We start from the raw sequence: 24351 nt of genomic DNA, 5'->3' as shown, positions 1-24351 counted from the left end.
ATCTGAAACTGTTCACTAGTAAACGTGGTATTCAAACAGGTAAATAGAAAGATTATATTAAATGTTCTAATAACCTGTAGAATCATAATCCATTTCTATTTCAGCAACTTTAAAATTTTCAATCAAAACACTATATTCTACAAAGCATTCTGGTTTATGTGTTGCCTTTCTCAGCAATGTCCATAGGAAGCAGGATGCGACTGTGCAATTCAATGGAGAATCTTATAATCTACCTGCTTGCTCTGTCAGTGTCTTCCGGACTGCAAAAATGTGATCTATAATGCTGTGAAGTTTAGTGATATTGATTGTCATCAGAATAGCTAGGGTAATGATAAAAGTTGTAGGGTTATATAGGAGAAGCTCTAATCAGATGTGTATATAATGTTACAGGTTAGTATACAGACTTCCCTAATGGGAATGGAGCAGGTCAGCATGGAGTCCCTTCATCCTGTTGCAACATCAAGTGGAGATACAGGAAAAGTATTTGTATACTGGTCATGGCACAAAGAAGATGTTGGAATATGGGGACAAGATAAATTCTCTACCCGGGGCTTGTTAGAACAACTAAGCACAGTTTTAGATAAAAGTGATTATCTATGGTACACAATCAGGTATTGAGAACTTGTGATAATCTGTAATTGAGACTATAGGACTACTAATTCTCAAATTTGTTAGGATTTTGATTCCATATTTTATCAATCTAGTGTCAATATCCCTGAAGATGAACCCTTTTTGAAGAGTGGAAGCCAACCAATCTTGCATGTGGATAGTCGAGGACATACACTTCATGTGTTTGTGAATGGGAATTTCGCAGGTGAGTAAGATGTTTAATATTTCTATATAATTTATAGGGCATTTGCCTATTTTTGGTTGATTTATCACAGGAAAGCTAATTTCTTAAATTTTTGTTATATCTGAACTGAATACTTTGATATAAGATTGGATTGATGGATGGGTTGGTTAAAATCAGAAAAGACTATAAACATGATGATGATGTTATGCAGGAACTCAGAGTGGAGATTATTCGAAATGGGGATTTACGTTTGAGAAGCCAATTATAACTTGGCAGATGAAATTACTACAAACAAACAAATATTTATCAGCCCTGAACATTAAGGTTTAAATCCTGTAAAGAACTGTAACAAGCTGTAATGAGAAAACAAAAATTACTTTCTTCAATACCTGCAATGAAGACTCAAGAATTACTTTAGTTAATATCTACAATTAAAGTTAGAACCAGAGCGTCCGACGCAGGATGTTGGGGTTAGAAAATTAAACTAATGGGTAAAATGCAATTCATTTATATTGCACATTGTTTGCAGTAATTTATATTGCACATTAAAGATGAGTTGTTCACTGAACATTGTCATTGACTGGGCAAAGGAAATTACTGCAAACAAACAAATATTTATCAGCCCTGAACATTAAGGTTTAAATCTTGTACTACACTTCCTAGAAGAACGAGCATTCACATTTTTTATTCGAGCTTAGATGTGTACTACAAAAAAAATAAATTTACCTGTTGTCAATTTGGGCAATTGATTCAAACATTTCGATTTCTGGCACTTCCGCAGATTCAAATCCTTTAAAAAAAAGAGGGGGGCGAATCCCTCAATTAGAAGCTATATATTAGCCCAATTTTCACAATTTTTCACAATAGTTATATATATATGTATAGAAGTGCAATGTTCACAATAGCTGCTGGGCAGCACAATGATGCGACGAGGGTTCAAACAAGGGTGGGGAGGCGGAAAGCCGTCCGTCCCGACCACGTGAGATATACGCCCAAGTGCAAGCAGATTCAAATCCTTTAGGCTTCTTGGCACTCAACAATTCTTCAAGTTGAAACTCTTCTATAGAATGTGTGAATTACAACAGAATGTAATCAACACAACTTTCGTCCAACTACATTTTATCAAAGTGGATTGAGGTTCCTCTTAGTAGGGAACGACTAGTTCTATTCAATAGAAATCTTAAATTTTCAAATGTGGCTTTTTATTTTGACACACTAACCTGGAGTAAATCCTCTTCACCTTATCTTTCTCAAGGTTATGTACCTCAAAGTTGTAACATATGCAAGTATGAAGGTGTCAATTGCAAACAGTATGTGGCAGGAGTCATGTTGGTCAACACAATCCATTGCAAACGCATAACCTTATTTCTTTATAAATTATTGAATAACATTTTTGGTTAAATTTGTTATGTTATTGTTTTGAAACATAAAAATCCGAGTTTATTGTTTTAGTTTTTGCGGGGAATTCGGATTGTTCTTAGTGAAAATGGCCTAATGTATTAGAAAAAATTGAAAAAACATATATATATTTTTAAATAGAATGGAAATAAATTGAAAAGCAGTCAGAATTTATCGTTTGACACCAAAACAGAATTTGCATAATCATAAAACTTATTTCCTTCAAATTTTTTAATTGAATTTGATCTTTGTTTGGTCAAAGATATTGCATCACCCAAAAATCTCACAAGGCCCAACAACTCACTGGAAAAAGGGACTTACTGGAAAAAGGGAGAATGATCCAGATACCAAAATCTAACTCAACATCATATAACCGATGATGAGGGAGTCTTTTAATGTTCCCCTTACTACTAAAGTCTTTCTACTAAGTTTTCCTTGTAAAATTAGACCAATTTCTAATGAACAAAAACTATTATCCATTGCATTGTGAATTAAGATGATATGAGATTACTTTTTTATGAAATGTTTAATTTAAATCATTTACTTATAAAGGTTCCAGAATCTTAATGAAGGGAATTTTCATAAATCCTTCACTTTGAAGATATCTCGGTTGGAATCTCCCTGAAACATAACATATGATAAAAAAGAAACACCAATAAAGAAACAAAACTGCATAAAATTTTGACTTCTTTCTTCTATGCTATTGTTTCTTATGTCATTGCCTTATGGTGTTTCCTTTGCAACATGTGGTGCAAATGCTAGTTACTTCTAAGTTCAAAGAAAAAATGTGGCGTGAGAAAGATTTAGCAGCTAAAAGAAAATTAAGATATTATAAGGAGGTCATCAACCCCACCCTAGCAGATCAAAAGCATCTCTCTGTTTTAACTAGCTCAAAGAAGAAAATTAATATAGCCAAGATTATAACGAACTCTCATGAGCTCCATAGTGAAAGGGGTCATTGGGTAGTTCCTAAAACACCATGGATGGAAAGGTTCTGCCATCTCTGTGAGAATACGAACATCGAGGATGAAAATCACTTCCTCTTAGAGTGCCCCGCGTATAACCACATTAGATCTTAGTTTCAAAATCTTTGTTGCAATACTGACCGTCCTAGCCTTTTACGTTGTCAAAATTACAGTGAGCTTGGGAGGCTTCTCCAAGCTTTTTGAGCATAGGAATAAAATCTTAAATCAAACTAGATAATTTGTTTCTTTAGGTCGGATAGACCAAAGTTTGGTCTGAGTGGACGTTAACCATTGTCATCATCAATATTTATTATAATTTTATTATAAATAATAAAGCTAAATACATTTTCTCTATTTAATCTGGTACTTAGATCTAATTCTTCATCTTGTTGTGACGATGAACCATTCAAAATGCATCAACAAAATTTCTGCAATGTGATTTTTACCAAAAAAATATATCTCAAAATCAATAAATTAATATATTAATACTTTTAACTAAAATTTTGTTAGGAATGTTTTATTTTGAGACTAAAAATTTATATCGTTATTTAAATTTTATTTATTTTTATAATAAAAATATCATAAATATAATATATAATTTTAATAAATATTTAAACTATTAAATTAAATAAATTAATATGTTAAAATAAAATTTTATTATAATTTTTTAATTTTGTAAATATAGATTTTCATAATTATTTATATTTATATTTATATTTTATTTTTAAGTTAAAAAAGTTCGTTGAAATACATTGTGAAATTTCAGAATCAGACAGTGTCTTTATGTAAGGCATTGGTTTTATTCTTGCATATGCATGCCGGTCGGGCTTGTGTGTAGCTTCGATTGTCAATTAGATATTTAGAAAGGTAAATATGAAATATTATATAGAAAGTTGGTTTGCTCTTTTTTTTTTTTAATTTATTTATTAAGTTAAAATAATGTGATATTCAATGGATAAAATGAAAATTTAGTATGCCTGTCGGGCTTGTTGTCAATTAGATATTTAGAAAGGTAAATATTAAATATTATATTGTCGGGCTTGTGTGTATGTCAATTAGATATTTAAAAGGTAAATATTAAACATTATACAGTAAGTTGGTTTGCTCATGTGATATTTAATGGATAAAATGAAAATTTAGTGAGTAAATAAATCATTCAATGCATTTCAGAAATTAATAATATTAAATAAAATACTAAGTAATATAATATATTTATAAATTATATTGTTTTGAAGATGAATAGAAAAATCCTAAAATGTAATTAATTCGAAAAACATTTATTTTCATTATGGATCACAAAAGTCTTAGATCCGAACATATTTATAAATTAATATATTAATAATGTAATTTATAATGCTGTTGGTTTTCCAGCCGCATTGGTAGTTAGTGTTTTCATTATATTAAAATATAATAAGATTTAAAAAATATTAAAATTAATATTAAAAATATGGTTTAATATTAAAAATATTTCATATTAATAAATTAATATATTAATAATCTAATTTATGATGATGTGGTTGGTTTTCCAGACGTATTGGTAGTTAGTATTTTCATTATATTAAAATATTAACAAGATTTTAAAAATATTAAAATTAATTATTTGAAAACATTTTCGGAAGAAATCACTTTGGTAGATTTAGGCCGTTTCGAACCAACTAGTGTGGTTCATTATCACGACAAGATGAAAAAGCAGATCATAGCAGCAAGTTAAATAGGGAGTCAGGACCTTCCAACGACTATACTATAGGGAAAAGGGCTAAAAAATGGCTATTTTTTACTGGATAGGAAAATGGGACAAATTATTATTAATTAATTAATTAATAATAAATTAATAAATCAAATATAGTATATAATTATAAATAACTAACATGACCTATCTTATCGTGGGATGTGGTTGGCACAATGGGATGCTATCCCCTTCACTTAAGTTTCAAAAGCCCATTGTGATAAGGCTCAAGGAGAAAGCTCCTCTACTCTAGTAGAGTCTCCACTTTTTTTTTTTTTTTTTGGTCAAGTAAGAATGGAGCTTTCTATTAACCGAACAAGTACATTACATATGTTACAGGGTAAACCAAAGTCCTTTCGTTTACCAAAAAATGGTCCACATAACCTATCAGAAGCGTTATTGGCTTTAAACCTCTAAAACTCGGAACCATTCACTCTATCGAAAAATAAGGATTACATAGGAAATACACAAAACCCGACCCACAACCCATAAGGTTTGACTTCAAAAATAATACATCCACGACCATAAAAAATTGCCGTCCATCTCATTCAATGATCCAACGGCTAAAGTCGAATCGCTAAATCGCATATCGGCGAATCGCAATTCCAACTCCACCTCCTTCCTCCGATCGCCGAACAACCACTTGCACGACCGAACCTCCACTGTTGATCTACCCTTCGTGGATCCAACGGTCCACGTTGATTTCGGGTGGACAAGTAGCACAAGGATTAACCGCCCGAAAAGTGGTTTCCTCTCTCCTCCTCGCTGCTACGTGTCGCTTGAAGAGTGGAATCGGAGGCCATTCTCGAAAAACCGGTTACCACTTAGACCCCACCCGAAATACCACTTGTGGTTCAAGAAACCATTTCCGCGCGAATTAATTTGCGTGCTCTTCCGCCAAGTGAAGACCGTCGATCTATCCCATCGGATGGTTCTCGTTCCTTCCTCCCTGCGCCGTTGATCTTCTGCTGATCGCTGGATTTGCGCTTAAACCCCAGTTTCTCTGCCATACTCCATTTAACACACAGACACTCATAGATAACAATATTTTGTTAATCAATGAGTCGCCATCGATCCATACAGTGATCGATGGTCGATTAAACCTGCAGCACTTCCAGAATCGGTCCTCACGCCACTGCATCCTTGGTCATCCTCCGCTGATCTCAACCTTCCACTCAAATCCAATGGAATACTAATGCCAACACAATCTTCGGACTTCTGCCAAACAACAGGCAAACAATTTAGGTTTCCCTATCCTCCCGCCTGTCTCCTGATCCTCTTCGATCCATCCTGTCAATCCATTGCTCCGTATCTTTGGCAGCCTGACAGAGACAGTGCTCTAACAATTTACCTGGGGGTAACAACTCCCAAACTTGCCGAGCTTCCCTTTCCTTATTAGTCACTTCTTCATTCGCCAAACAATCAGCGAACATGTCAGCTTTTCTTTTTACATGGACAAAGCTTACAATTTTTAAGATTTGCAGATAGGTGTAGATACGGTGAAAGACCTGCGATAGCCTCCAGTGCTTCGACACTTTATCCAATGATGTATACTCTAATAAGTCATAAGTCATACATTTTTGAGATATACTCATGACATTATAGTGACAACCACTAACTTGATTTTAAACCTCACTTAATTTACTCCAACAAATTACCATTTCACTATAATATATATATATTTTAAATTCTACGCAACCTCATATAAATTAAATTATCAAACACTTTCCAAATGTAAAATATCTAGCATTCCTAACCCATGCTAACTGAAGCACGAACATATATTCCCGTCAATTAAGACTAACAAAACTAGAATGTTGTCATGTTCACGTGAATTAAAAAGATGACAGGGAGGCCTCACCATCCTCGAGTTGGAAGTCCTGACCTTATTCTGAGACGGAAAGAGCTAACCAGCCATCTCTATGGTATTTAATGCCCAGGGATATACACGCCGCTTAGCTCGAAAGTCAAAATATTAGTTAATGCCGAAACCGTCTTATCGCGTTAACCGACGTGTATATGTCTGGACATTAAGATGGCGGGTTAGCTCTTTCCATTCTCGGACAGGGCAGTCGGAGGGAACGTGCACGATGTTTAACACAGTTCACTACTTGTATCTAGCAACCAAGGAGCCCTGAATGTTTATTTGAGCTTCGATTGTTTGTAATTGAATGAATCTTTGCATGAAAGGAACGCTGAATTAGATCGATCTCGGTGCGAACCTAAACCTCAGAAATTCTGCGTTCAATTCACTTGAAATCAAGAGTTTTTTCGGTGTCCATCGACAGATTCTACTGTAAGATATCGGATTTCAAGTTACCTCTCTAAGACAGCTAGCGGATAGTGGTAAATTATAACTAGCGGTTTTGAACGACCAAGTTCTCAGCAGAACTTTTCCCTTAAACATGCCTTTGGCATAATAATTGAGGGTACATGTTTCCTGAAACAATCCATACAGCTGAGGGTTTAGGGTTTATAAAGGAGTGAGTGATGGCGTCGAAAACAGAGTGTGGGGATGATAGCATATCAGAGACGAAAATGAGTCGCGTTAAGGCTCTCGAGCAAAGACTATCCTCTGAAGGTTCAGATAAGTCACCAGCTGCATTGCCCGCTCGATCAGCAGCATCTCGGGTTTTCACCCGGCATTCAAAGTCGCAAGGTGTGAATCTGTATGACCGTTTCTTCTTTATTTTCAATTTTTTGAAATAAAATGCATCCGTTTTGCTATTAGATGTAAACAATATTTACATACAGGGCATTAAGAAGGAGATACAGGAAAAATCACAACCACCCACGGTTAATAACTACCTTACCATATATGAATCCAAATCCGGGGAGCGAACTAAACCTGTAGCAAACTTCCCTCGTCGAATCCAAGTAGCGGTCCAGTAGTCATAGTTTAGATTGATTTGAAATCCTGATGGGTTTTTTGAGCGTCATGGGGTAAAAACCCTGGGCAACGTTCCACCATCTGTAGAACTTGGATCACAGTTGAAATCTGCTATTCCTGAAAATTGGATCAGATTCTGCTCAAATTTATCGCTGGACTTTTTGCTACAGGTTCAACTTATTCCCGAATTCAGTTTTATACGGAATAAATTCTGAATCAGAATATCCATCAAAATATCCAATACCAAAAGAAATACTAGATTAGACATCCACGAAGGAGCAGTCTCAACGAATTCGACCTTTCCCGACGGCCTTTTCTCCCCAGATGCCGTCCAGGATTCCGCTGGCGATGTCCTTTGGCCCGACTTTGGCTACTGTGTGACCCGTTACTCCATTAGCATGCTCCCACTTCTGTTGATCGTTGGTTCTGAGGTTGACTTGTGAGACGTCTTCCTGCTTTTGTTTAATGCAGCCTTCCGCACCCTTTTCGAACTCCATTCCTGCAGTTTCCAGTGTACATATCAAACCCAATGTACTCAGACTTGGCCTTGGAATCGGCCAAGGGTCAACTTGGACTGATTTAAATTTAATGACTTGGTTTGATAAAAACTACATAATTTTTTTAAAAATTAAATGAAAAAACTATTTTAAATATTCCAATCTCCAGACCATGATTTCAAACTATTAGAGACAAACTATGCAGAATCTGCTCATCTATAAATAATATAAAGGTGAACATATCAAAATGGTACTGAGTGCAATGTATAATAAAAAAATACATAATCAGCGAAGCTCGAAATGGCCTTTAGAGCCCAAAAATCATGCTACGAGTTACTGGCCTACTCCAAGTTTTTGGCCTTCATAGCTTTGTAGGGTTTAGGGTGGTAGGAATTAGGGTTTAGGTATTTAAGAAAAATTAACTTTATCCTAAACAATGCATTGCAGTGGGGTCCTAGACTAACTTGGCCAAGTGGGATTGGCTTGGTACCAAAGTGGTTGAGTCATGCATTGACTTGGTCGGTTCAGTGCCAAATTGGTCTCTAAATCGAGTATAAGGTTGAGTTGACTTGTGTAATTGTCACACTCTCGAGTAGAAGCTATGATTCATGATCAGGCTTTCATTGGGGCAAACAGCGTAAGCTGTCCTTATTCTCATGATCATCTAAGGCATTAAGTTTTGCGGTTATGACCTTCGAAACACTGATCATTGTCCCTCTTTCCAAAGTGGTTGAGTCATGTATTGGCTTGGTCGGTTCAGTGCCAAATTGGTCTCTAAATCGAGTATAAGGTTGAGTTGACTTGTGTAATTGTCACACTCTCGAGTAGAAGCTATGATTCATGATCAGGCTTTCATTGGGGCAAACAGCATAAGCTGTCCTTATTCTCGTGATCATCTAAGGCATTAAGTTTTGCATGACCTTCCAAACACTGATCACTGCCCCTCTTTTGGGTTTCATTGCTTAAAGCAGATACAACACATAGTAAAGAAGGGAGAGGTGAACTACAGTCCTCTAATTTTGTCGCAACCTTCTCAAACTCCTGCTCAAAATTTGAGATCTCTAAATCATCCAATTCCACAAAGTCATCATGACTTCTGTTATCTGAAAGTTTGAAACACCTTCCTCTTTTGTAGCATCTTGGTTGAGGCTTGTAGTTGTTGATAGCTGCTTCCTCAACTATATTCGTCCACACCTTACATTGTGACATAGGCAGATCCTTATCATGGATCATAGCCTTGGTTGCCCCAATGATCGCCCTGTTTTTCCTCTCTGCCACTCCATCCTATTGCAGATTATATGGCACTCTCAGCTCCTCCTTAATCCCTGCTTCCTTGTAGAAATTCTTGAAGTCGTTGGGGGTAAATTCGCTCCCATTATTCGACCTCAGGATCTTGATCTTCCTCCTCGTCTGGTTTTCCACAAGAGCCTTAAACTCTTGAAATTGACGGAAGACCTCATCCTTGGTCTTTAGGAATTTAAATCAAGTCCTTCTGGAGAATTATCTATGAATATAACATAATAACAATAGCTAGTCACAAACTCCACTGACATGGGACCACACACATCTGAATGTATCACATCTAACACACCCTTGGACATGCTCTCTTTGCTTAGAAAAGCATCCTTGACATACTTGCCAAGTGCACATCTCTTGCGCTCTCTCACATCTAACACACCCTTGGACATGCTCTCTTTGCTTAGAAAAGCATCCTTGGCATACTTGCCAAGTGCACATCCCTTGCGCTCTCCATTTTGCTCTACACTGAACTCCAGAAGACCAGTGACCATCTCTTGTAACAATGGTAAAGCTGTATAGTGTAAGTGACCAATCCTCTTGTGCCACAACTCACATAGGTTGTATTAGGGCTCATACTAGTTGTGCTATCAACAAGTACATGTTACCCTCACTACCTCCATTCACTCTCCTTGAGCTAAGTTCAGATCCCCTCAACTTGACAAGTACCTGTCCACCTGTAAAGTCAACCTCAAAACCCTTGTCTTCCATAGTCGATACTGAGAGTGAATTTTCTCAAGCCTTGGTGCATACCATTGGGAACATAATCCTTGGGGTTATGTAAATTTGGCACATTCACTTGAGTGAAAGGCGAAAAGCCCCAAACGAAGGCCAAGAGCCATAAGAAGTCCAAGAGACCTCTTGGAATATGAAACCAAGGGTCAAAAATTGTGTATTAATATGTATATCTTGTGAATAATATGCATCACATGATTTATCTAAATTGGTCTCTTATTTTTCGGTGTGTTCAACAGTGGTATCAGAGCCAAGTTTAGGCGCTTCTTCCCTTGCTCAGTGTAACTCCTTTCTATGCTTATAACTTTACTAGTTTTGCCATCTCTTTTTGTTGCTCTATTCGCTCTCTGTCATCTCTACGAAAGGTATTTTTTAACTCCTTTTCTGCCCTGTGCTAGGGATTTCTAAGTCTGAAGAATTCTAGTTAATGAGTATCAGAGCATTTGGCGTTACTTACTCTCTCCCATGTATCACTTCCCTTGGCATGAGCATTACTTTTTCTACACTCCTCGTTTGATGCTAGTATCTATCTCTCTGTGGCATTGGTATTAACTCTTGCTCGTAAGTCTTTTCCTATGAATCCCCAAACCATCGCTCTTTGTGAAATTGAAATATACCAAAATGAAAATCCTCAGAGTCTCGTATTGCGATAGCTAGGGCTTTCCCTAACTGCACTGTAGCTGTTACTAAGGGATTCACCAAGGAAGTTTTATGGTCGTGAAAATGTTTTCCCATGGAGCCTCTGGATAGCCTGTGCGCTTCCTCACTAGAGCTGGAGTGAAATACAACATCATTGAAGGAATAAGAGCATTTTCCTTCAAATTTTCCATTGTCCCCTGTGTGTGGATGCAATCGATCTTGTTTTGGGTGTTGGGCAAGAGACCATACTTGTTCATACGTTGCAACAAGGCTTCTCCTTCAAGTATCGGGCGAGGGTTTTCTCGTCTAGCGTTAAGAAGCACACTTGTTGCATTTTGTATGCAACTTAGCGTATATTGAACCCTCCGGAGCTCTCCCATATTTCAAATATGGTGGGCTTATGCCTTCTTTAGTGGGCATTGCAACATCTCAGAGTGTATGTTATTATTTTTTGTCAAATATTTAGAGGCAAAGTAGAGAACATTGCACTCAATTATAAGAAAAAGGGTGCAGGAGATGGGTCAGTTGGAATGCTTTCTTCTCTTCTTGTTGCAATATTATTTGGGTGTTTAAATGTAAGGTTGATAAATCTAGTATGGGTTGTCGTTACATGTATGCATACTCATACAAAGACACATAAGACAACAAAGGATGGTGAACCTTTAGATCCCATTAGTGAGCTTCCACTAATTGCTGAAAATGATATAAGTGTGCCACGGTTGATAGAAGTTCACTATTATGGAATAGTTCATGTGGTGCAAAAGCTTTATGATGAATCTGAACTTTTGGGATTCTGGAGAGGTGTTATGTTGGCACTTATCATGGTGAGCAATCCTTCTATCTGGTTTATGATCTATACAAATTTATTGAAGCGCATTAGAGCCAAGCATGCCTTGAAAGCGTGACATGCAATTGTTAATTATGGCTTCATTTATGGTTTCCGTGATATTCAATAGCATATCGTAAATGCTATCTTATCATAAATGCACTCTATTTTCATTTGTTATTTGGAGAACAAGAGCATTGCATCTTTCATATCATCAAGTAGATCGAGTCATATCATCAAGCAGGAAAATATCCAATCCCGAAAAGAAGGTGGCCATGGTAGGCAAGCTGCATAGAGTTATCTCTTTGTTACACTAGAAGAAGAAAAAAGTGAAAGTGATGAAGACTCCGTGTTATATTTCTTGAATATATAAACTTCAAGAGTGATATAAAGACTTGGACATCACTCATTTGATGTAGTGGTGCATTTTCGGTTGAAGCTAATACCCTTTATTTGCCAGCTTGAGAAAATGGCCAAACTTGATGGATTATTAGAGTTGTTGAACAGTCTAACACTCTTTATTGTTCATAACACAATCAAATAGCAAGGCAACTCTCACTGATATTCAGACGTGTTTACAAAATGCACAAGACAAGATTGAGTTTCTGCAGCTTAAATCTTTAGCTCCAACATGATGAACTACAACAAAGGAATAGACATTCTAAACTGGTTCTTGTTTAGAACAATTCTTTGTTTGAAGTTGATTCCCATCAGCAGCTAGCACTTGATCAGATCAGTGATGCCACTTCAGGAGCAAATTCACAGGAAGATACAAAGGTTTTGCTTGCACTTCCCAAGCCCATCATTAGACCTTGGGAAGAAGTCATTAACAACAAGCACAAAATTTGTCTTAGATATGAAAGGGTGTGACCTTTCACATTCCGGACTACTCCAAACCAATCTAGTTTTAGAGTGTTGGATTTCTTCAGGACAACTCATCTTCTCTTGCTCCTTTTCCACAACCACTTTAGATTCTTAGATGCCAACATTGTGATTGGATCAACCATGTGAAAGATTAGTGTTTTGATCTTCACCCTTGTGAGCATTGTGGAAAACATACTCATTATTTAGACAAATATTCCAGACACAAGACCCCTGCAAGAGCAAAGATTCACCTTGAATGGATCGCTTCTTGGCAATGGTCTTCAACAACCAAGAAGATATATCAGTTATACCTCATAGTTCATTCTCGATCATTGACACGTCTTGTAGTGGATATATCTTCATCTTCTCACCTTATATTTGACAAGGGGGGAATTGATAGTCAACTACTATATTCGAAATTATATCAAGCGAGCTTGAGCCACAGCCTGAACTAGAGCCTGCAACTAAAGCCTAGAGCTAGAGTCATAGTTGTAGCTAGAGATAGACTCATGTTCCATGAGCATGATTTGGTTGGTAGCTAGCTATCAACCACCATCGTAGAATACTTCGTCTTATACTGACCAACTCATCAGTTTGTGGTCATCTTTAAACCATCATCAGGGAGCACTTCCACTTTGCAAAAGACTTTAGCTTCTAGCCAGATTCAAAATTGTTCCAGGAACTGCTTTGAGCCAAGTTCTAGAGTTGGTGATTAGCCTTAAACCTCCACCGGTAGAAGACTTTGGCTTCTGCTACTTAATTTGGTTTGTGGTCTTCCTTAAACCACCATTTTAGAGAGGCCATCTAGCCATTGGCTGTTATCCACTTGTGTATTTCAGCTCTTTTCTTGGACTCACATACACCCCTTCGGATTAAAGGGGGGAATGTTGGAAACATAATTCTTGGGGTATGTAAATTTTGCACATTCACTTGAGTGGAAGGTGAAAAGCCTGAAGTGAAGGCCAAGAGTCACGAGAAGGCTAAGAGACCTCTTGGAAAATGAAACCATGGGTGAAAATATAGTGTATTAATATGTATATCTTGTGAATAATATGCATCACACGATTTATCTAAATTGGTCTATTATTTTTGTGTGTTCAACATATACAATACCTCATTCGCCTCCATTGGAATTCCAAAATCCAACTAAAATTGTATGGGTCCCACTGTCTCTACTGCATAATTGGCATTGTCATCAAGCTCCACGTGTAGGTTTTTATGCTTCTTTGCCATACTAGTGAAGAAATCTCAAGATCTCGTCATGTGGTGGAATGCTCCACCATCCACGAACCACATCCCTTTTGTAACAGTGCAAGAAAAGCAAGACACCATTGAGAACTTTTTCTCAAACTTGGCGGCCAACACATCCATCTATGTATATGCTGCCACAGGTGCCTTTCCCTTGCCCTTCTTGTTCGGACATTGATCTGCAAAGTGGCCAAACTTTTGACATGCAAAGCATTTCACTTTGCTCATGTCCCTCTTCTTGTGAGCTTGTGAAGTAGCTCCTCCACCTAGGTTCTGTTTGGCCTTCGTCTTGCCCTTCCTTGCCTAATTGGCAAGTGCAGGGTTCTCCAGGCTCCTCATCCCCACTTTTACATTGTTTGCCAGACAATGACTCCTAGATTTCCCTTTGAGTGAAGTCATCCCACAGTTTGGCCGAATCAGGAAGTTTCTCTCATGCTAGAACACCTGTCACAAAGGCAACCCATTGTTCCTTGAACCCGCTCAAGACTATCCTTACAGGATCCTCATCCGACATGGCTACCTCAACAACTCCAAGCTCATCTTGAACTTGCTGAATCCTAGTGAGATATGATGCCACTGTGTCTGATCTAGTCATCTTGGTGTTCCTTAACTTTTCCCTTAACACCATTTTCTGGTTTTGGTTATCACTCTGGTATAAATTCATCAGAGTGGTCCACATCTCATTGGCACTCTTCTTTCCTGATAGGTGAGGGATCACATGATCCTTCACCACATCCATGATGACACACCTAACTTTCACATTCTTCAAATCATGGGCAGCCAATGCTGTAGCATTTGTAAGAGGTGTAACTTTAGTTTCTGCAAAATCCCATAGATTGTTCTCCATGACAATCAACAATATTTTCTCCTTCCATGGACTTAAATTCAATGCCCCTTCTAGTCAGCCTTCATACCTCAACTTGGTAGAAGACATTGTCCTATATCAAACCCTCAACTACAAAACCCTGTCCCTGAAAAATCAAAATCTGCTGCTGTAAACCTTTGTGCTACTGATTTCCCTCTTTATAGAGCTTAAGGTCGCTCTGATACCATGTTAAATACTAGGTCTAGTCTATTTCACACAACCATTATTCTATACCTAGACATTTATTTAACCAGTAAACTAATTTTTGGAACTGTTGAAAATAAACACACTGTTATTTTACTTTGAAAATTCAGTTATAAACAACACATAAATCTGCCCAATCTCAGCTTCCTTCACATTGATTTATTTGGAAAATTTAGGGTCTAGATCTACAGAGAAAAACATAGAAATTACAACAATTGTTTGAACCTAGAAATGATGTTGGACACCTAATCCTAAGTGGGTTAGTGTGGAAGTCGAATGGACAAAGCAGTCCAAGAGACCTTGGGATCTGAAACCCAAGAGTCACATATTTGTACTATAAATGTATATCTGATGTTAATAAAAAATGTACTCACTGATTTATCTTTCCTATTCTTTGCTGTCCATGTGTGTTTAACATGGTATCAGAGCGGGCGATCTCCTGCCCTGCTCCATTGTGAGCCACTTGTTTTTGTGGCCTGTGTAAACCAACGCTTCTATGTCTTAATGAAGCTTGCGGGTTTGTGATTATTTGTTAGGATAAATTTATATTGCTTATTGAGATTGAAGTCTGTAGTATGGCGTGAGTGCTGGTTCATTAGTTCAAATATACTTTTCATATCTGTGTTGAGTAATTTGCATAAAACGTTTCCTTCAATTATGCGTACAGAAATCTTGGGAAATCAATGCGCCCAAATCTGAGGCACACGTTGCACTGCCAGCCACTCCATATTCAAAACGTTGCATAAGCAGACCTCATAATAACACTATCTCCATTCTGCCATTTCTGTCTACAAACGCAACGCATCCACCATCCTCTCAACGAGAAGCTAGAGAGCCACCTTGCAGTTCCTGGTTATTTTCAAACTGAAATTATAACACCTTTGGTGCATGTCTGCTCCTATTTCATTGATGCGCAGAGAAACGTCCTGACTCTTGAAATTTTATCTGCGCTCTGTCTGCCAGAAGGCGACTGTCCATAAACGTTTGATGTTCTGACATAGCAGAACTGACACCTTCTGGTTTTGTTTCTGCAACGTTTACGTGGACCACAGGAATCTCAGACTTACCGTTCATCTGGTTGTAACCCGAAATGTGGCTTATAGTATAAGTACCGATACCGCCGGGAAGAACATGCTCAATATCCGCCGTGCATATCCCCACGGTTGCAAAGGCATCTCATAATCGTGCTGTAAGAGACAACATTAGGACCGCATCCTTGTTTAGGCATTTCATCAAACAATTTGTATGCAGCCTCTAAATCGCCCATTTGACAAAGGGCTTTGAGGACAATATTACAGGTAAAGACATTGGGCACCACACCGATTTTTCTACAGCTGAGATACAGCGACTGCACCAGGTTAAAGCGCTTGGTTTGAACCATGGCATTGAGAAGAGTGTTGAAGGATTTCACAGACGAATTACATCGAAATTCATGCATTCTGAAGTAGGTTTTCATGGCTTCCTTGGGTTTATTGGCGAAGCCATAGCTTCTGATCACGACGATGAACATACTCTCACTGCATTTCACATCGTCCTTCTTTAATTGCTGCAGGACATTCTCAAGGCCTTCAAACTCTCTGGACAATGCGAGCTTTTCGATCATTTTATAGTATGTTTCATAAGTGTGCTTATAACCCAAATGATAGTGGGCTGCGTAGGTGAAAATGTCTAGGGCTAACTGGACATTTTGGACGCGGATTAAGAGGCGAAGCATTCGATTTGGATTGAGTTTTTGAGGCCAACTTGTGATGGGGGGCGTCACTGTGTACATCTTGAGCTCTTTGTCATTGGATTGTGTGGCATTTTCTGCAGAAGAAAAGGCAGCAAACGATGATCGAGAAGCGCAGAATTGAGCATTGATTACCTGGAGTTGTCTGAGGACTGCGGCCATGGTCTAGACTTCCCCTGCGTTAGCCTTCTGATACGCCTGGGGATCAACGAAATACTACCATGCTTCGCAAGTGATGGCTGAGTTAGAAACCTACTCCATTTCAAACTACAAAAGATTGTCTAACCTGCATAGGAGCCGGATTCCGTGAAAGGAGCATTCGAATTTCTGGTCTCTTAAAATACAGCCGGGTTCCGTGAAAGGAGCATCGGAATTTCTGGACTCCTGCATTATTGATTGGCCTGGCACTAAGGAAATATTGTTCTATGCAGACTGGTCTTGATTAGGATTTCTTAATTCTTTCATTGGTTATACAGAGTTTTGGCTATTTAGGTGATAAAAGATAGCAGCGGCAGAGGAGGAAGAAGGAGAAGCTGAAGGAAGGCAATCGGGAATTCCTATCGCAAGTCTTACCTCAATATTCGGATTCCGGTAAAGAATTATAGAGAATAATCGTCATAATATTCCTATATTACGGATGTTTTGGAGTTCTTGTCCGTAAAAACAAAAGATTTGAGGTTTTAATTTAAAAAAAAAAAAAAAAAAAAGTTCTGAGATCAGATTTGCGCAGAAAACGCTTAAACGAAGATTTATTTAGGGCTTGTTCTGCATTTTTTGAACTGAGAGCGGATGGGTTAAACTTTGGCTGCCATGCGAAGAGTTTTGCTGTTGACAGAGAAAACCTATTGATTTTGTAAATTTGAAGGGAAGGAAGAAGCTTTTGTTCTGCTTGGGCTAATTTTCAGAGAGAGATTTGCTGAACTTTTGCATCCAGATATATTTTTTCTGTTTAGTAAAGATATCAAGAAATGACTCAAATTGGTGAAATATTGGAGTTCTTAAAAACTCTGATACATTCCTCTGATCATGGTACAGTAAGAATAAGCAAAGCTTCTCTTGTTGACATTAGAACCTGTTTGCATAATGTACAAGAAGATATTGAGTTTTTGCAGCTTGAGACAAAGCTACAGCAGGAAGAATTACAGCAGCGGAGTCATCATTCTGAACCTGTTTCTGTTCAGAAGATTGAAACAGATTCCCATAAACAGCAAAACAATAATGTCATAGTTCATTCAGATTTAGTACCCCATAAAGCAGCAGTGGTACATGCAGATGCAGAAACTCAGTCTGCTATTTCCAAGCACATTATCAGACCTTGGGAACAACTTGTCCACAACAAGCACAAAACTGGTCTTGGATATGACAAGGACTTGTCCTTTCATATTCCAGACTATGCCAAGCCCATTCAGTTTCAGAGTGCTGGATTCATTCATGACAGTTCACCTGCTCTTCATGACAGTTCACCTCCAGCTGTTTCAGATTCTGCCCCTCTTCCACAGCAACAACAACAACAAATCGTGAAATGCCAACACTGTGACCGAGTTGGCCATTTGAAAGATCACTGTTTTGATCTTCAACCATGTAAGCACTGTCATAAAACCAGTCATTCTTCACACAGATGCTTCAGAAACAAACGTCCTGCAAGAACAAAGATTCATCTTGGATGGATCGCTTCTTGGCAATGGGCATCAACAGCCAAGAAGATATTCCAAACACATGTTAGAACTTGTTCCAGAGTATTGAACAGTCTTGCAGTTGAGTTTTCTCCATCATCTCACCTTGTATCTGACAGGGGGGGAAATGATGGTCATCTACAAGCTTCAAAGTCACATCAAGCGAGCCTGAGCCACAACCTGCCACACCAGTTTCAGAGTTGTAGCCAGAGACAAAGATGCCTGAACATGCCTTCAGTTGGCAATTTGGGACACTTCCTCTAGCAGAAGACTCCAGCTTCTTGCCAGTTTTGGAAGAGTTCCAGGAATTACAGAGTTGTTGGTCATCCTTAAACCATCACAGATTAAGAACACTTCCTCTAGCAGAAGACTCCAGCTTCTTGCCAGTTTTGGAAGAGTTCCAGGAATTGCATTAAGCATTCCAGAGTTGTTGGTCATCCTTAAACCATCACAGGTTGAGACTTCCCTTTTCAGGTTGAAGTTTTACCTTTTATGTGGGGTGAGACCTCCCTTTTATGGTTGAAGGTTTCCCTCTTTAAAACAATAGGATCACTTCCTCTAGCAGAAAACTTCAGTTTCTTGCCAGTTTTGGAAGAGTTCCGGGAACTGCACTAAGCGTTCCAGTGTTGGTGGTCATCCTTAAACCACTGCCCTTTATACCAACATTTCATAGAGCACATTTAGCCTAGTGCTGCCATGCATTTTTTGCACATGTTGTATTACAGCTCTCTTCTTGGACTCATACATAACCCTTCGGATTAAGGGGGGGAATGTTGGACACCTAATCCTAAGTGGGTTAGTGTGGAAGTCGAATGGACAAAGCAGTCCAAGAGACCTTGGGATCTGAAACCCAAGAGTCACATATTTGTACTATAAATGTATATCTGATGTTAATAAAAAATGTACTCACTGATTTATCTTTCCTATTCTTTGCTGTCCATGTGTGTTTAACAAATGATCTGCTGGTTTATTGGCCTAGAGAAAAATCAATCTCTAGAGGACAACTCGGACCTGGTAAATTCTTGGCCTGTACCTGCAAGTTTCAACCTCCTTCTGATTGTATGGATGCACCCTGGAATTCTCAGTTTGACTAGTAAATTTGGCCTCCAAGTCTCGACCTCTCCTCAGTTGGAACTTGGTACTCCCCTCTCACGGTTTTGGCATGCTCAAATTTTCAGCCCCTCTTTCTCCAAATCTCGACCCCTCTTTCTCCAAATCTTGACCCCCTCACTCAGGTTCTTGGCCTCCACAATTTTCCTCTCTAAACATAACTTGTTAAACACTTTTCTCTTTCTCTTCAGTATTTAGCAAACTTGCAATATCACTCGTTCAAATCCTCTGCAAGCACTTCCTTTACTGAGATAAAGGAGAGATCACTCCCAACTTCTGCCTAAGATATTCAAAAGTTTCTCTGGGCAGAGGTTTGGTAAAGATGTCAACAATATGTTCTTTGGTGCCAATATATTCCATCTTTGACATTTTGCTTGACGACTTGTTCTATGAGGAAATGACACTTGATTGGAATATGCTTCGTTTTCGAGTGCATGACAGGATATTTTGACATATTGACTGCACTAGTCTTGTCACATAAAATAACAATGGGCTAATCATATTCCACTTTGATGTCCTGTAAAGTTTGTTTCATTTAGGGAATGTGGGTACAACAGTTTGCTGCTGCTATGTATTCAATGCCAGCTGTAGAAAGAGAAATTGATGATTGATTTTTGCTTGACCAAGATACAAGGCAATCTCCTAAGAAAAATGCACTCCCACTAGTGCTTTTTCTATCATCAATGCTACCTGCCCAATTAACATCTGTGTATGTTAATGTGAAATTTGTACTCTTGGGATTGTTGACCACACATGTATCAACTACCCCAAGATGCAGACTACATGTCAGCAGATGAAATGCAGGGATGGGTTATTGAGGTCTAGGCATAGCTTGCTTGTACAGGAACATATTTTGTATTTCTATGTGCTAAATTTCCTAACCCTATCATCTGGTTTATTATTTTCTAGCATATTAGATCTACTGAATATAAACATGTCTAGAGTTCTAACTTAAACATTCAACGGAAGCAAATTAAATAACCGATCTCAATCACATAAGCACACACAAATATCCTGTCCAATCAAACAGTTCTTCATTAATAATTCAGAACCTACTCGGGCTCTCTTACTGGGAAAATGGCCCACTGAGGAAATTACATACACAATAATGAACCTGGATCTGATCCAACTGAGCAAGCCCTAGACATGTCCTTCAATCTGTCTTTGTTGATCTGGATCTCCCTTGCTGCTCTTTGCACCTTCCTCAGACTCAACACACTTGAATGGAGGTCCTTCTCCACCTAAGATCTCACTCCCAGTGTGCCTTGTGCTCAAGATGTCTTGTATGTTTTCTCCCTTGGCCTAGCCTTTCTTTTATAAGCTTTGAGTTATAACTGAATCCGATTGATGGTTGAGATTAGATCTCACATTGGTTGAGATCGATGGTTGAGATTCATCTAATTAACTAATGCAAAACCTTTGTATTTCATTAGATTAACCCACTTTATCTTATTAAAGAAATTACTTTAATCTGTAAAGTAACTGCTAAGGTTAAGGGTGTATTATGCAACTTCTGCATGCCTAGACACTTAGATCTGTGCAGAAGTACCTGGCCAAGCTACAAACATCAACACTATGCAAGATAATATATGGCATATAGTGGCTTATTTTGTGCAATCAATAATTAGGCTTTAAAACAAATAATCTCTTTGCTATGTCTAATTTTATGCTATTATTTCTAGATTCTGAAGCAAATGATCCTATATACAACCAATTATTGCAGCCTATACATGAAAATTTGCTTTGCTCCAATTCACAGGTATGGTTCTATTTCAATTTTGATACTTACATTCATTTTTATTAGCTCAGATGGTAGTTAGTTCTGTTAATATTTTTAATTTATTATATTACTATCACAGAAAGTATTGATTCAAAATTTGGTCCAGAGTCACGAGGAAAGAGTAGGAGGTGATACCATCAAAGGCATTTTACATGATATTTTTAGAAGTGGTGATGATGCTAGTAATTATATGAGGGGTACATCAGACACCAATTTACAGGATAAATTTGTTCATCTTGAAAATCATGTTATCCAAGGCAATGCTTCTGCAAAGGCACGTCTTAGGGCTCTACGCAGTCGTGGAAAGCGTTCACAGAAACATATGTCTATGCGACAGCATCGTCAATGTGGATCTTTTGACTTTCCCAGGAAGTATCAAAGGTGATTGTTATTTTCTTAATCGAGAGACCTCTCTTCCTGCTTATGTTCTATCATTTTATGATCGCCCATCTCACAATAACTTATTTATATTTCGTTAGTGTAACAGAACGCAGGTCTGTGTCATTTGTAACTTTCCTAATTTTTCTGTAGTCAGTATTCTCTGTTAGAAGCACGTAAATGGTTTACTATAGAGTATAGTTGGCATCAATTAAGCAGAAAAGTCTCTTTTGAAAAAATCAAGGGTGTTCTAAGATGTGTATTCTTTATTGGACGATAAACTTGAAAGATACTCTTTTTACACTGGAGACATAGGAGCATTTATGTTCACATAGGATGTGTCTGCATGGAAAATTATGCCTTGTTACAGTTGTATATGCATATTCTTAATGAATTATATCGTACATGGTAAAATTATAAAATAAATGTTTACAGCTAATCTAACAGTTGTGTTTTATTTCAGACAAGACAGACATTCACTCATGATTATTAGGTTTTAACCATATTTCCTAAACGTTGCTGAAACACTTGTAGGTATGATATGCTTTTGCCAATGCACGAAATGTGGAAAGAGTACATAGGAGAACTCCTCAGAAATTGCAGGTAAGCTTCAACATTTGTTGATTGCGATCTAGACATCCAAGACAGAAATATAAAATCAACAACTAGAATGCTAGATGGACTACTAGTACCAACTTCAAACATCTCACTTGGGCTCTTGACCTGAACTGACAGGCAGTAGTTGTTTCAGGAAAAGGAGTATTGAGCAGTGCCTTCTGGCGGCAGACTTTCATGGGGCCATTTTAGCTGGTATTCAAATGAAATATTTTTTAATTTCAAAGCTGCAGGGACATTTGTGCAGTATTAGTATTTTTAGAAATAACAGTTACATCTTACTGCATGTCTATCAAACTAAAGGCCACATCAATAAAGCATAGCAGTCTGATTCCATAATTTACTATTGGTCTTTCTATCTATTTATTTATTTATTTTGTGGATGACAGTTGTTGAAAGTAAAAACAAAAGCTTTATAGGAGTACAAGGCATCATGGTTCGAGAAACCACGAACACATTTGGAATCCTCACCTCAGAAAATAAATTTCGAGGTACACTTGGTGGTATTATTCTTAGCTATTTTGCATGAATCCTCACCTCAGAAAATAAATTTCGAGGTACACTTGGTGGTATTATCCTTAGTCATTTGCATGAATGATTCTACATTGGGAAGACAACCTCCTTTTTTCAAGTTCTCCATGAGAGTCAGTTTTCTCTACAGGCAGTTGCTTTGTTGAGCTGTGGGAATTGATCATTAGCATAGAACATACTCTGTTTGAACTCGTTGCAATTGCTTTTCTGACATGTAAGAAAGTATAAAGGTGGAACTACCGCAACTTTCAAGAACATATTGGAGCTACTTTTTCTTAAAGAACAAAAAATTTAAACTAGGGCATGGTCAGAACTGAAAAGACCCTTTAGAAAGTCCATTCTTGCTACGTAGTCTATAATCAAAAAGAGATCAAGCATAACCATTTGTAACACAATTAATACTACCTTGTTCATTGGTTTTCACTCTTTTTTGTCTATTCGAGTAATGCTACTTTATTGATAATGGGAACTTAACAAGGTTGGAGCAAAGGTTAGTACAAATAAACAAACAAAATACATGGCTGATTTATTCTATAATAGCTTGTCATGGAATAAAAACCTCCTTCCCTTTGGATGGGACCATGTATTGTTTTCTAATTGAGTCTAAAGATTGGATGGTTTAATCATAGCTTCTAATTATAATCTTGTGGAACAATTTAAGATTTAACCAAAGGTACGAGAGATTCTCTAGACATTCGCAAGGCATACACGTTCTCTATTTCTTGGAGTTTTAATTGTCTATCAACTTGTCATGTGGGCTTAAGGTCAATGTGGATTTTGTGGGGTATATATAATATAACTGTATACTTAATTCAATTGTTGTCACAATTGTATTGATGATTATCGAGCTGAGAGGTGTGTTCTTCAATTCAGTATGAGGGAGATGTGTAGCATATTGGAAGACTGACATGGAATAGTTTAGCAAAAAAATAAAAAATATAAAGAAATATAATAACATTTAAATCAGCCTAATATCTTAATAAAATAATCATAATCTAATTTTAAGGTCACGACCAAGCTAGACATCAAATTGGTGTATGAGACTCCCTTGTTTGTGGGACAAGGAGCCACCTCCATGCAACAATTTGAGTGTTAAAGTCCATGAAGATGTACATACTCTGTCCCCTCGGATTTGAACTTGTAACCTCTTAGAAGGAAATACATGCTCTTGACCATTAGGTCCACTCAAGTTGTACATATATGTGTATGTGTGTGTATTTATTTATACATACATACATAACAATGATGTGTGTTACCCCTTGAAAATGCATGTTTTATTTTGCATTTTCATGGGCTTTCTTCTCTCTCTTAGAATAGCAGAATATCCTTGGAGTTCAATGGCAGTTACAAGTTGTAGGGAGAGACTTGAGGTCATGCATCTTGTTTGATCTTGTTTGAGCACCTTCATCTAGGGGAAGAAAAAATTCATAGAGGTGTATTGTTGGCTTGTGGATGATGTTGTTTTCAAGGCTTATTTGATATGACCCTTGGTGGGGGTTGGGAGAGATAGGTTGTTGGAGGGGGGAGGGCATATATATGTGGCTAAATATATATGATATGAACCCAAAGGAGGGCACATATGGGGTTAA

At 37.7% G+C, this 24351-nt stretch overlaps 2 protein-coding genes across 6 annotated transcripts in view; both read left to right on the top strand.

Annotated features, from left to right (window-relative positions):
* Positions 1-394: 394 nt before the first annotated feature.
* On the top strand, positions 395-1123 carry LOC149147117 (beta-galactosidase 10-like). Its single transcript, XM_089441720.1, has 3 exons — positions 395-611; positions 705-814; positions 1005-1123. Exons 1-3 carry the CDS (start codon positions 412-414, stop codon positions 1121-1123), a joined length of 429 nt encoding a protein of 142 aa, XP_089297846.1. The 5' UTR covers positions 395-411.
* A 5874-nt stretch (positions 1124-6997) lies between these two features.
* Positions 6998-24351, top strand: part of LOC149147116 (ribonuclease MRP protein subunit POP4-like) — a 97687-nt gene continuing 80333 nt past the window's right edge. Inside the window, exons 1-6 of one of the 5 annotated variants that reach the window (XM_089440735.1) lie at positions 6998-7541; positions 21141-21217; positions 21318-21619; positions 22151-22219; positions 22368-22426; positions 22621-22734. In XM_089440735.1, coding sequence (XP_089296861.1) covers positions 7373-7541; positions 21141-21217; positions 21318-21619; positions 22151-22219; positions 22368-22426; positions 22621-22734 — 790 coding nt within the window. In that variant the 5' untranslated portion in view covers positions 6998-7372. Of the gene's footprint in view, positions 7542-21140; positions 21218-21317; positions 21620-22150; positions 22220-22367; positions 22427-22620; positions 22789-24351 lie in introns of all 5 variants that reach the window. The other 4 variants (XM_089440736.1, XM_089440739.1, XM_089440737.1 and 1 more) reach the window with 4 other exon arrangements.

Source organism: Pinus tabuliformis, chromosome 9, assembly GCF_031772625.1.
Source record: "Pinus tabuliformis cultivar Carrire ecotype Pingquan chromosome 9, CPIR1, whole genome shotgun sequence".
In the NCBI taxonomy this organism is placed as follows: Eukaryota; Viridiplantae; Streptophyta; class Pinopsida; order Pinales; family Pinaceae; genus Pinus; species Pinus tabuliformis.
The sequence above is the reverse complement of the archived record's forward strand: the minus strand, read 5'-3'. Positions and strand labels throughout refer to the sequence as shown.